Here is a 14,284-nt window from a genome sequence, read left to right as displayed (position 1 = left end):
CAGGAAGCTATATAAATGGTACTTGTATACGAATCTCTGAATACCATGAGTTAATGTAAACAACATCAAGTTGAAATTCAATTGCGTTCCTCTCCCAATAACTCAACTTCTGCATTGGCACTTGTACCGGCTAGAAAGATGCAAGTTCTTAATCACTTGTAACTTAACAGGACTTGTAATGTTCTTCAATTCTAAATACAGCTCGGTGTAGTATACGGGGATGAAACTATGATGAATGAAGCCGAAGACAGGACCTCGCAGGTACCCCACTGGGAAGGCCTCTAGTGATGTTCTGCTATTCAAGACCAGCCACAATTAACACAGCTTTTTGATGACTAAAAAGTCAGAAGTACATTACGTCTGAATGGTAATTCATTTTCAGAACGTCCAGACACAACCTTAGCAGCAGAACTGGTGTATTGTGTTATACAATTAAGCCCACTTACTGTTATCAAATTGATTCTTGATGTACTAATAATGGTTTATAATGATTGCAACTCCTATTTGCTATGAAAGTAAAGTCAATTATTTAAAGTTTTTTGTGAATTGGATTTAATTGCTATACAAAATCTTCGTTGTCGTTGTTTGTATGTATAACACCTTAAATATATCCACTTTGAGTTTGGAATGTGTCTGGTCCTAAAGCGCCACTTAAAATCTCATACTTATAAAGATGTATTAGTTGGGGAGCACGGATGCAAATTAGTCAGCAGACGACTAACTGTGTTGTTTGCAAAGATGCCAGTTGAAACAACCTTTTTTGTCTGTTCTATTTGTGTAACTAAGAAACCTATTCATTGAGGTTTTTTCCAAAAAACCTAAGGGATAGACATTCATTGAAATGCAAATCGTTGGACACTTTAGTTTTTCTGTGCACAGCTCTAAACGTTTACTTCTTCAGATATTTATTATATATATAGGTTCATCATTGCCAATGCTGTTGTTTCAAGACTCATAACAATCAGATCTCACCAAACACTTAATGTCTGAATCCAGTCCACCAGCTGGGCTGATGCTATCGTTCTCAGTTAAGGGAGACAGATTTGTGGATTGGTAGGAACCAACAGCAATGGACTGCTGGCTGGGGACTTCCAATCCACCAAAGCCCTTTTGTGATACAAATAGAGCAGATAAGGCTCCTGGCCTATTTCTTTACACCCAACAAGACTTACAATCCATATTCTGCTTGTCAGTAACGAAGGTTCATTTATATGTCATTCATCGTGTAACCTTCATCTTCTCCGGTTCTGCAGGTGGAAACGCAAAGCTGCGCTACCAGATCACATCAGGGAACACGGGAGGGGTGTTTGATGTGGAACCAGAGGTGGGCACTATCTTCATCGCCCAGCCTCTGGACTACGAACAGAACAAAAGGTAGGAACACACCCCAAGGAGGAATCCTTTGAGGCACCAATGTTTACTTTTTAAAGTTGATTTCAACTCAAATATATGGTTGCATTCCCCTTCTTGTATTACGTGTTTATTTCTTTGTCTGGCACTATTAATGCTATTGCTTTCAACTCCACTCCTGGTACAATTACACCTGAGTATTGTAATTGTTCTAGAACTTCTCAAAGCGAGTGTTACTTCATGAAAGCCCCCTGATAACGCAGAAACTTTTGCCCAGGTACAAGCTTCATGTCCTGGCTTCAGATGGGAAGTGGGAGGATTACGCAACGGTGTTGGTGAACGTGGTGAACAAGAATGACGAGGCGCCGGTGTTCACCGTTAACGAGTACTACGGCAGCGTGACGGAGGAGCTGGATGGCTCTCCGGTGTTTGTGTTACAGGTACACTCCCATTCGTAATTCAGCTGCGTGATAGGGGATTACAAAAACCCTCAGCGGTCCTGTTTACTGATCACGATGTCTGTGTTATCACTGAAGCATTCATCTAACCTGACTCGTTTGTCAAAGAGCACGGAGGCAATGGCAGCCAGTTTTACACTAGAAGGGAAGAAGAGTTTATCAGTTGTCCTTATTCTTGTCACATTAGGCTAAGATAGTTATACACTGCATTACAAGCTTTAGCCTCAGCCTTTTAAGAACAATACCATGCATGTATTGCCAGTCACAAGCTAGAAATAATAAGCTGCTTTTGTCTACTTCTGTCTGAAATCAAGGGCACATTGTTTAAAACAGTCCAAGAATCTTCCTGTTGTGGAAATGGAAAGTTTAGACAGGCGCAGCAACGGTAACAAAGAGGAACGGGGCTTTTTAAGACCTAAACATATACATTTGTATAATACATTGAGATCGGATGCTGTGTTTGGCTAACAACTAACCAAGCTACCAGTAGATTGCAGCCACTGAGCCATTGCAGAAACATTAGGGGGGTTTCTGCACTCTGCATATGTCTTACTCTTTTAAAAGAACACAAGTTAATTTTGGCTGAACATCACTCCGCAATTACCTGCCCAGGGTGTAATTACTGCCAATGGGTCTGGAATGAGTGAGAAGGAGCAGACAGAAGAAGGAGAAGAGAGGAGAGGTGGGGGTCGGGGTTGAGGAGGATGAATCTCTGCCAGGTTTTAACTATCAGAGTGTTCATACCTGCACAGAGCAGTTTTGAAGTGCCTCCAGTCAAGATATCAAGTCAGCAGCATTTCAATAATTAAATAGTGTCTTTAAAAAAAAAGAAAACAGGATTATACTCTCCTCACCCTCTCTGTCTCGCTGTGCCTTTTGATGTCGCAGGTGACGGCGTCTGACCCGGATAAGGATGCTGACCAGGAGGCCCTGCGTTACTCTCTCCACGGCCAAGGTGCCGAGAGTGAATTCATAATTGATGAGGTCACGGGCAAGATCTACGCCCAGCGGACCCTGGACCGCGAGGAGCGCGCCGTGTGGCGTTTTGTCGTCTTGGCCACGGACGAGGGCGGCGAAGGTCTGACGGGCTTCACCGATATCATCATCAATGTCTGGGACATCAATGACAATGCGCCCGTCTTCACCTGTGCCCCCAGCTGCTACGGAGACGTTGCCGAGAACTCGGTCGTGGGGACGTCTGTAATGGAGATGACAGCCACCGACCTGGATGACTCGGCTGTGGGGCAGAACGCCGTGCTCTCTTACAGGATTATGGGTAGTTTAGATTCCACTAACATCGAGGTGGGAGTAGTGCCTACCTTCTCGGAAATGTTCACTATCAACCCCACCACAGGGACCATCTCTGTGGCCATGGACGGTCTGGACCGGGAGCAGGTTGAGTCTTACCTCCTGGTTGTGGAGGCCAGAGATGGGGGAGGGATGACGGGAACGGGAACTGCGACCATACAAATTAAGGATGTGAACGATCATGCTCCAAGATTCACTGATCACTCCTGCCTGGCAAGGATCTCTGAGAATGCAGAGCCCAATGCAGAGGTAGGTCGGAGGGAGCTCCCACGTTAATGAAGCACCAGTTTTATTCTCCTCTTTTATATAGCTATTAGAAACATATTCTCTAAATTCTTTTAAGTGATCTCTGCAAATGTAAACATAGCATTTGTTGATGAATGATGGGATACTTCATCATTCAATATCTCCCAAAAAGACAATGCACAACAGTGGCATACAAAAAAACATCAAAGGCATGAAACGATTTTTGCTACTGGACGTCTCGGGCTCAAGGAAATTCAGGATTCGATCGGTTAAAGTTTAACAATATTTAATGGCAAAAGTTACTAGACAATAATACGTTCACAATGGTGGGGCCGGTTGAAACAAAACGTCCACAGACTGATAACACTTACGCCAAAATCTTCTCCATGTGCATCAGTTAACTGTCTAGTCCGTTCAAGCCAAAAGAAAAAGTAAAAGAGAACCCATAAACCCATTACAACCTCTTGTGTTTAGTAGCCAGTCACATCTTTAATAACTCAAATGTTAGTAATTCACTGGGTAAAACAAAGCATCACATTGGTTGGCTTAAGGCCATCTTCAAAGATGACGGGGTCAAACGCCACACTTTCAGGTCAAGACCCTTCAGAATAAAACCTCTTATCTTGCCTTCAGAATAAAGTAACGTCACGGGTTCCCACCCCGCATTCCAATTTTATCTAACATTTCTAAGCAATAAACTACCATTCATTCTCATGCACCATACGGTTATCAATACATACAGTTACAATAATAAAACAGTGATCATCTTGTGCTTTATAATACATTCTTCCAGAATATTCTTCATAATATTCCCTATTAATTATCATAACTTCCTTTACGTATTAATTTAAAACATAAGACTTCCTTTATGTAAATCAAAATAACCTTTTACAACTCTACAGGCAGTATAAGTCAATAGTCTGCCTTTAACTCAGGAAAGCTTCCTATTTACAACAAGTGTAGCACTTCTGAGTGAAAGAAAGAATCTTTTAGGGTGTTGTATCGTTGATTTTTATTGTAGCATATGTGATTTCTTGAACACAGTTTTAAGAAGGAAAACAATGACAACAATACTGAGGGTCCGAGGGCACCCATTTAAAATGAATGTTTTCCAAAACAAAGTTTATGGAGCGCTCACTCCCCCAGGGCGCCCCTCAAGGAAAGCTTTAGGGTGCAGTAGATCTTTTAGCAAGAATAAATACCGCCCAGTTTCTTCATTACTGACGCTTATGCCCGAGAGAAAGTTCCACATCAGCTAGAGCCATCTTGGTTGTTTTCAAAAAGGCCTCAACGGCTCTCCACGTTATGGTCTTTGTCTCAAACATCTTTGTTCATGAGATAAATGGGTTTAATGGGGATAAATGGTGAGATAAACTATTTCCCAATGGACCACCATTACAAAATAGTTTGCAGAAATGTTGACCTGAAACTGTAAATAGATAGAATAACGCAGAAGAAAACTCGGATTTGTGATTGGTGAGCAACATTGACTCAAGTGCCATCTTTCAGTCGAGTATTCAGTTTTTTTTTTAAACATTCATAGTCCAACTGCTTAGCTCTCAGGAGCAATTCAACAAATCCAACATTAGCCTTCTGGGAGAATGGCCACTGGCATCAACACTGACTTTTACTAAGGAAACTGCTAACCACTGACTGTGGTTCAATCAAAGGATCGGCGGTTCAATCCCGCCACGGCTCTACTCGATGTGTCCTTGAGCAAGACACTTAACCCTGATTTGCTCCCCGTAGCTGTGTCTACGGTGTATGATTGTAAGTCGCTTTGGATAAAAGCATCAGCTAAATGTAATGTAATGTAACATGGCCCTTGATTCTGAGTTGACTGTAGAGTAGGGTGGCTGGCAGTTTAGGCTCATAATAAGTCAGTCTTTATTTGTGTGAAATTGTCTGACTTGTTTTTGACTAATCTGATCCACAGACCAGTCTAAAATATATTTGTGAAACAGCTGTAAATGTATTCCTACATCAGGTAACCAGTCAATACTCCAGCGGGATACACATGTCTGCTGGTTGGTTGGCAAAGCCATTGCTTTTAGCATGTTAGTTATAACAACTTCATAGTCTTGAGATACCACCAGCTGTCTTTGTACTCCCTAATGGTAAGAATGTTTAAATAATTTAGTTTAATCTATAGCAGAATATTGCCATAGTACAAGCTGATAGCAAATATAAAGCACATTGTCTGGTCTGTTTGAAACTCTGCTATTATCAAAAATACACCAGCACATTAGTAATTTCAATCAATGTATCAAAAATGTAAGAAGCCAACAATCCCAAATGAGATATTCACATGATGTTGTTGCTTGTCCTAAGGTCCTGGAGCTCATGGCAGAGGACAGAGACACTGGAGAAAATGCCCAGCTGACCTTTAGTGTTGTGGCTGGAGACCAAGAGCAGAAGTTCTATATGGTCAGTCACAAGCAGGAGCAGCGCGGCACCCTGAGGCTGAAGAAACGTCTGGACTATGAACGACACATCGATCAGAGGTTTAACCTCACACTGAAGGTACGTGAAAGCTGTTACTTTGTTTCAGCGTTTTTTCTGTAGTGAGCACAAATCAGCCTCCGCCTCTGTTAAAAGCGACAACAAATACTGTCTCTGTGAAGATAACTATAAAGTCAGCCACAGAAGACGCAGGAGGTATCATATGTCAGCTACAGACAAGGAACATTAAAGTTCCATATGGGTGGCTGTGAGAGGTATTTATTGGAAAATAATCCGAAATTCTATAGGGTGATACAATAAAATCAGCTTTGGCACACTCATCCACATAGATGTATGTATGGTGTCATATTGCTTTATAGCCAAAGGTATAAAACAATAAAAAAAATAGTTCCTAACGTGAGGGTGATCACTACTGTTCGTGGACAAAATCATGGATATGTTAGGACAAAAAATTCAATTTATTACAAACACAACAAGAAGGGCACAGAAATGACGGATCTCGTGCAATGTCAAGAAAAGTGAGGGGGACAAAAAGGTACCAACATTGAATTGGTTCTTCATTGGCCAATGCTCTACGCTTCCACCAAGTTTCATGGAGATCTGGCCAATTGTTTTTTAGTCATCCTTCTGACAAATAGACAAACAAACCAAACCAAAAACAGTGAGTGACCTTCTTGGCAGAGGTAATTACTGCCTTGAAAACATTGCAGATATTTGGCTGATAAGATAGATGTCTATACGTTGTATTCTTGTCTATACTGCACTTGAATGACATGTGAGACTAAATGAGGTTCCTGTCTTAGGTTGAGGACCTGGACTTCTCCAGCCTTCTGCACTGTGTGGTGGAGGTGGAGGACTATAACGACCATGCTCCTGTCTTCATTCCACACCTCCTGGCTCTCGCCCCACTACCTGAAGACATCAACGTGGGAACCAGTGTGGCACGTTTGGTGGCCAGTGACTCCGATTCAGGCCAGAACCGCGACATCACCTATAGCCTTACGGAGGACTCCGATCCCGATGGGCTGTTCACCATTGACCAGTCTGGTGTACTCTCTGTGGCTCGGCTTCTAGATCGGGAGAGGATATCGCAGCATTACCTGGTTGTCATAGCGACTGATCATGGGGTTCCACCTCTAACAGGCAGCGCCACAGTCCAGCTGCCGCTGTTGGATGTAAATGATAACGGACCGGAGTTTGAGGCAGCATACACCCCAATTGTCTTTGAGAATGTGGCCGGACCTCAGGTACGTAGGTTTGATTGGGTTTCATCTCAATTTAACGTGTAACATATTGATGCTATCATTAGGTGAAAAAAGTCAGGAGGAAACAAAGGAGAATTGTTTTCCATTGGATGATAAGAAAAGTTGAAGTGTAGCAAACCACAACTTATTATGTCCTCCCTTCTTGTTTAGGTGGTAAGGTTAAACCAAACATCAACCCTCCTCCGAGCTGTGGACCGGGACGCTCCAGAGAATGGCCCGCCCTTCCACTTCACCGTCACCTCCGAGTATCGCCACAGCAACGATTTCTACCTCCAGGACAACCTAAATGGCACGGCGACACTCACAGCCCTGAGGACCTTTGACCGCGAGCGGCAGAAAGAGTTCCTCATTCCCATTATCATGAGCGACAGCGGCCATCCAGCCAAAACGGTGACCAGCACCCTGACAGTGACCATCGGCGACCAAAACGACCACGCACATGTGGCGGGGGAGAAGACAATTTTCATCAATAGTCACAGAGGTGAGTGGGTCATCTGAAGTGATGAAGACCTGTTAGATATATATCCCTACGTCCAGAGCTTCATCTACTTTTTAAGCACATTTGTACCTTTGATGTCAATTATAGTTCTCCATCTCTGTAGGTGAAACTGATATTACCAGCCAATTAACTTCAAATTAGTGTGCAGTAATTAAACCACACAGGCTCACATCATTTTGCTTGTGTTATTCACCATTGCCTCAGTTCACCCGCTGTTACCACATTATCATGTTCTGCATGATCCCTGTCTAGTCAGCATGACTTCCATGGTGCTATTCACAGGGTCACAAGGGCCAGTCATTACTGAATTTGACATGCAATTAACCACAGCTATAATCTTTATTCTTCTTGAGCCGTCCTCGAAAACCATCAGACGATTTAGCCTTTGGGTCTAAAGGACAATACTTCCATTCTAGCCAATGGATATGCAGGTCCTGTGCGCCGGCCATTTTTCACATCCACAGCTGTTGTTTATATTCATACTTTTAAACTTGGATAAATAGCAAATTATCAGATTTTGCCATTGCAAAGAAACAATGTGTGTTGGTGGAGTTTAACTTTTTATTCAGTTTCTATCAACAAAGAATAAACAGGCTAAAATTCAGCATGTCAAGGTCTGCCTTTACATTTTCAAGGGTACCCTCAGAAGAATTCCCATGTGGTTCAGAGAGGGACGAGTTGGAGGAGACAGTGAAAGCAACAACTGCTCTTTCTACGTGATTATAATCATTGTAAATTCACATCATTTACTGTTATGCAATTTCTCTTTTCTGGAAGGTAATTTATGAATAAAGCCTGAGACATACAGTATGTTCTGGCCTAAATATACATTTGTGTGCGTGTGTGTGCGTTGTGTACCTGAAAGTTGTCCTGAATAAATTGAAGGCCAGTGCAGAGTATTATATTTGATCCAGAAACGTTTATGCACTGTGTTGACGGTAAATTAAAACAGTAAACTGATGAACCGATGTGTTTTCTGTTATTAGGCCGTATGCCAACGACGGTGCTGGGAAAGGTCTATTCTCCTGACCCTGATGACTGGGACAACAAGACGTACGTCTTTGAAGGACACGTGCCAAGGTAAAGAATGCATGACTCTTTTCGTGAACCATTCATGTTTGATTTTTTACATTTAAGACCTTTTACATAGGAGAGGGGAGGCTGCACTGTGCACGAGCTGTTAATGAAAGTGCAACAGTTCTAGCAGGCTAAAACACAGACTGTGTCAGTATTTTCTGACCAACAGCACAACACAAGTACTCATGAAACAGGAAACGCATATGTGACCGTCTTTTCTTTGCTCAAGATTTCCCAAAAGCCTCCATTACCATCTGAGATATGTAGGTTGTGTTAGCCAATGTTTGTGATGGCCTGATCTTTGTCGTGCAATGATAGATGATGGACCTGTCCTACTTGGGATAATATACACTTCGTCATGACAACCTAATGGGGATTGCTGTGGGAACACATTGCTTTCACGCCCTGAGCCGTGTTACGTTTCCCTGCTAATCTTGCAGCACACAATATAATGCTAATCTTGCAGAGTCTACATAATACGTTTTGTAGTTTAAATAATGTAAAGTCACAATACCCCCAAGTGAAATATCTCGAAGACGGTGGCCAGATGTGTTTTTGCACTGTGATCAATTTTTTTTTTTTACATTTGTCACTAACTAGCTGGTTCCTCAGCAGAACACCAGCCAAGTGTGAAATTAGTTAGATGGACAGAAGATGAAAAGGACAGGCATACATGGGCAGAGACTCATTCCATTAGAGTTAGATACTGTATATCATGTTACAATTCGGTTTTCTTTTTAAATTAGGCGTATTCATTTGTTGTCAGTGTGGTCAACTACCGAGCCTGATGTTTTAATAAAGCTAAAACTTCCTCATTAAATCGGCAAGATAATTCTGTAGTATCAATTATTTCCATTTTTTTTACCACCAATTTCCTTGGTACGTTTTTGCTCCATATATTGGTTGCTATGTTTTCCTCTTTTACTGATTTGTCCCGTTCCCTGCTTTAAGATGTGGAGGCTCTGGCCTGTTTCTAAAAAAAGACCGCCCACCTCGAGACGTCCCTTCACCAAAACGAGCAGATATATTTTTCCCTTTTCAGACCCGCACACACACAAGTACCAAAAATCTCATTCAGTGACACTTCATCACCCCACAACATCTTAAGTCTTCAGTCCAAACTGAGCTGAACTTCTCTCGCTCTCTCAAAGTCAAAGTTCAGCCCGGGTAGAGGACTGGGTGTACTATGAGGTATTAACATTTCATGACAGCTCTCATATCTTTGTGTTTCAGGCCAGTCGAGCTCAGAACACATTATGGTTTCACTGCTATATGGGCTTTTCACAAAATGGAACAGGTCATAGCTCATTCTGTTCTACTTTATATATTTTCATGTCAGTGCATCAAATCAAACACTATAAAATAAAATTACGCACTGTGAACAACAGCAATTCCATTGTTGGTCTCCTATATCAAGGGGCTCTGTTGTAGTTGTAGTTGAACAAACAGCACAGAAAAGTTATTAGTATTATAATAAAGCATATCAATGCATCTTGTAGAATTGAGAGTTTACATATACATAGTAATAGAAGCAGGCTTCAGCAAATTGGAAAGTACCAAGTGGGAACGTATTGGTAATTTTACTTAAGGTAAAAATGGTCTTTTAGTGAAACTTGAAATTAAGTGCTATACATTAGACATCAATTACCCACCACAGCATATGCTGTAAAATGAGTTAATGTAGCCCTCTAAGTGCTATATTATTTGATTTGCCAAGGTTCTGCCTTGGATCTCCTCTATAATCCAACTTGAATGAGCTCATTTGCAGTACAAAGGGAGCATGGAGATGAGGACCAAGTGAAATTGCTTCCTTGCATGTCTTTGTGCCCATTAGTCAGTCTCATTTTTCCCTATGTCTTCCTCTCTCACTTTCTATTAATGTCCCAGGGGGCCATTGCTTTACAGCTGAAAACAGAGTAAACACCAGAACACGCTCAGTAGAACACACAGCTGAGGGGGATGAAAGAGTGTTTGTATCGGTCTGTCTTCATCTTGGACAGTTGGAACGGGTCCTGAAGGCAACCGGAAAGCTAAAGGGTGTTGAGTCTATGTTGAACTTTTTAAAGCATATCACATAACTTTAAAACATGTGCGTCAGTCTTTTATACATATCTTTACAGATGCCCACCCGCACACACCAGCAAATGGTTGTGACCGTGCAGATTTTTTCGCCATTATGCTACAAGTGCGTACGGTAAGTGGTACGGTAGCGATCTACCGACCAGGTGTAGAGTCCACGCAGACAGTGTCAACAATATAGACTCTTTGGGAGTATTACTGAGCCATATCACCTATTAAGGGTCCAGTACTTCCTTCATTGGCACTAGATGTTAATCTTGAGGAGTGGAAACGTCCAATATTGATGCAATTCTTAGTGACACTGCTATTTCATAATTATTGCCCGAGCATCAACCAGCAATCAACGGGGACCCTATTGAAACTGAAGGAATACATATTATTCTCTGAAATTGATGGCCTTTCGTAGGGGCTTAACATGCTCAACATGTTGTGCAGAGGAAGTCAGCCATTTAATGCCATTTCGGACCATTTCTAGCCTTTTTCCAGTCCTCAGGACGTAGACTCCTATTCCCGCCCCTACACATAAGCCTCTTTTATAACTCAAACTGTTTGTTATAGGCTATCCCCGCCCTTTAAACTGTAGTCCCCCCTTACCATAAACACATGAACCAATACTTTTGGGAGGCGATATTTCATTCACTACAGTGCCCTCTGTCATCACCCCCGTGAAGCCACGCCCTCTTTCATAACAGATGAAACTCTAGTCGTAAGCTCTTGTGGGACCTCAGCAGTGAGGTCCTGTTTCATTGATGAGGGTTATCACCGCCCCCGATACTGTAGCGCCGCCCTCTTTCAGAACTCATGAGCCGTTCTTCAGAGACTCTTGTGGAATTAATTATTGCACTCGGCTGAGTTCCTGTTGTGTTGTGCCTGGGCGCTTCCCGCTGCTACCCCTGATACTCAGGATGGTGCGAGGGACCGTTCATCACTGCTTGCAGCTTTAATAATTGTATTTTTAATTAAAGATCTATAAACACACGCAGAGCCCTTCCACAAAGAGATTTACGTCACATCTCCGCAGATCCACACACGATAAAGTTGCACATTGCACACAACCAAGGTGAGCCCATCAATATGAGCCCCATGAAAAAGTGTCCTTGTCCATAATCATGTTTCAAGTCTACATTTCTAGAGGGCTGCATGCACTGCTGTGACAACAACACTGCACACACACAGATCTTGGTGGTAGTAGCACATATTCAAACTTTGAACAGCAGTTGAACCTGGGTCAGTCGGTCCTTAGAGCCTCTAAGTAATATGAGTCAATGCCCGAGAGGAGCGAGCCCTAACAAAAATGTATAATGTCGGGTATGATTGACTCTGGACCTATAGGAGATAAGCAAGCATTCATGCTGATTTCTTTCCACTTTGCCAGTTACCATGCCAACCTCTAATCGTCAAATAACTGAAATTACTGGTCTCTGCAGACTCACCGACACTTCTAAAATAGCCTAATCAGTACCACACCAGCAGTTTCCTACAGATTCCGCAGCTTGACCCTCTCCGGCTCATTTTAAAATAACTAAAGCTGGGCGATGCAGCAGTTGCACTGCTCGCCGTGGTGAAATTGGGTGTTGTAACCGCACCAGCCAGTCTGGGTCCCAGGTCACACTGTGTTCCAGCCCTCATGGAACGTGCAGTAGCCAGGAGATCGGCACATGAGGCGGCAACCTGAATGACCTTCATGACGGTATTAGTAAATACTTGTTGTTGGGTGGAAGGGTGAATTTTAAGTCACTGCGTTAACGTGGATGCAGGGGTTAGTGACTCGTTTTTGTGGGCTGTGCTGGTTGGCTGTCTGAACACGTAAAAAGGCAATTTTTCATGCGTTTCTCACAAGGGTGCGATTCAGACTCAACTTTATTCATATCAAGAAGGGAGTTTCATTTGAAGCGTCCGCCAGTCGATAAAGCTTCACGACTATTTGGAGAGAGGTTAAACCTCTTCATCCCTGCACAGGGCTTGGCTTGTATGACTTAGAACATTTAAATGTACTTTTTTTAATAACTGGTTTGGGTGTCTGTGTATTTCGTTCTTTCCCCTCAGTTACTTCATCCTAAACAAGCGAACAGGCTTCCTGATCATTAAAGAAAACGCCCCACCCGACATCTATCAGTTCCAGGTCCGTGTGTCCGATGGAGTGTGGCCAGACGCCGTCTCTACTGTCACCGTGCACGTGAGGGAGCTGCGTGACGAGGCCATCTACAACTCGGGGTCTCTCCGCCTGGCAGGTGAGATTGACTCTCAAGAGACAAGCTCATACACACACACACACACACACACAGCCCCGCCTCTGGTCAGAAATGGTCTGAGGTGTCGCACTTAAATGTCCTGCTTGACCTCTGACCCCCTTTCTACTTGATGCTGTGTATGGTTTTGGTTTGCTGTCACAGACCAAAACCATCCACAGCATGTTGCCCGCCTCACATCAGCTGTTATCATGGGACTGACGTTTACGTTGCTGTCCTTGACCTGAGCAAACTGGATTGGTTGAGGAAGATCTTGAGATGCGGTTGAAAGCTCCAGAGAGAGCTCGTCAGTGGACCTTCTGTTAAGGTCAAAGACCTTTCTCCATGTCTGGTTTATTGACAGTATTCTAATGTATTTATAATATACAGAACATGAGGTTTTGTCAGGGAGATCCTCACTGTCTCTTGTGCTAACACAGTCCACCGATCCTTTTGTAAATGTCTGTATATGTTCTGCTTCCGCGCATTGCCAGTAGCATTCTGGCAATGGGAGAGACCTCGGGAAGCCTGGAGGGAAAGTGTTCTGCTCCCAAGGATGAACCGATTAGAATCTGGTGGCCAAAGGTCAACTGTAGCTTCGCAAAAAATATGTTTTGTTGTTAGAACTCAAGAATCCATGAACTGATTATGAATGTTTAATAGAATAAAATTATAAAGTGATGACATTTTGGACAGACGTGGACTGCAACTTGACATGGTTTGCGGAGGCGCCAATTCTTTAGAAATTTCATTCACACAACAGCGCTCATATTTCCTGTCTTGAGTGAATTTAGCGAAAAACGGATATATGTATTCAGAATGCTGTAAACAACTATTAATGTATAGTTCTAAGCATTACACAGGAGTTTAATAACTTACTCTGAGACTCTACTTCCTCCTCATGAAGACTAATACTGTTCTTATATTCCCAGGTCCATAACAAATAACTATCCTCCACTTCCAGATTCCAGTTGAGCTTTGGGCTCTTTAATGTCATTTGTATTACTTTTATTTATTATTTATTATTATTCATGCCAAAGTGCTTGGCCCCTTTGTGCTATTACAGCAACAGGTAGGACCTAAAGCAAAACCAATTTGTGATGAGCTGATAAAAGTTAATGTGAAAAAAGAGTGTACTGCTGACGAGGGAGTTGTCGGGGAATGTGGTCATTATTTGCAAACTTGTCTCCAGTCATGGAAAATTAATGAGCGCTGATTACTGTTTGCTCTGCTTGTTTGCATTGTTTCACAGCACTGTCACACTCCCAGTTAAAGATGTTTCCTGAGCAAAAGATTACACCCATTATTAAT

The 14,284-nt window shown here is 42.6% G+C and overlaps 1 protein-coding gene across 1 annotated transcript in view; it reads left to right on the top strand.

Moving 5' to 3' along the window:
• Nucleotides 1-14,284, top strand: part of si:ch211-186j3.6 (neural-cadherin) — a 272,276-nt gene that overhangs the window by 150,248 nt on the left and 107,744 nt on the right. The window contains exons 17-24 of the mRNA XM_034527653.1: nucleotides 1,254-1,374; nucleotides 1,628-1,790; nucleotides 2,697-3,365; nucleotides 5,694-5,885; nucleotides 6,629-7,072; nucleotides 7,241-7,571; nucleotides 8,576-8,669; nucleotides 12,792-12,976. Coding sequence (XP_034383544.1) covers nucleotides 1,254-1,374; nucleotides 1,628-1,790; nucleotides 2,697-3,365; nucleotides 5,694-5,885; nucleotides 6,629-7,072; nucleotides 7,241-7,571; nucleotides 8,576-8,669; nucleotides 12,792-12,976 — 2,199 coding nt within the window. The remainder of the gene's footprint in view (nucleotides 1-1,253; nucleotides 1,375-1,627; nucleotides 1,791-2,696; nucleotides 3,366-5,693; nucleotides 5,886-6,628; nucleotides 7,073-7,240; nucleotides 7,572-8,575; nucleotides 8,670-12,791; nucleotides 12,977-14,284) is intronic.

Source organism: Cyclopterus lumpus, chromosome 3 (genome assembly GCF_009769545.1).
Source record: "Cyclopterus lumpus isolate fCycLum1 chromosome 3, fCycLum1.pri, whole genome shotgun sequence".
In the NCBI taxonomy this organism is placed as follows: Eukaryota; Metazoa; Chordata; class Actinopteri; order Perciformes; family Cyclopteridae; genus Cyclopterus; species Cyclopterus lumpus.
Note: the sequence above shows the minus strand (reverse complement) of the source record. Positions and strands in the feature narration are given on the sequence as shown.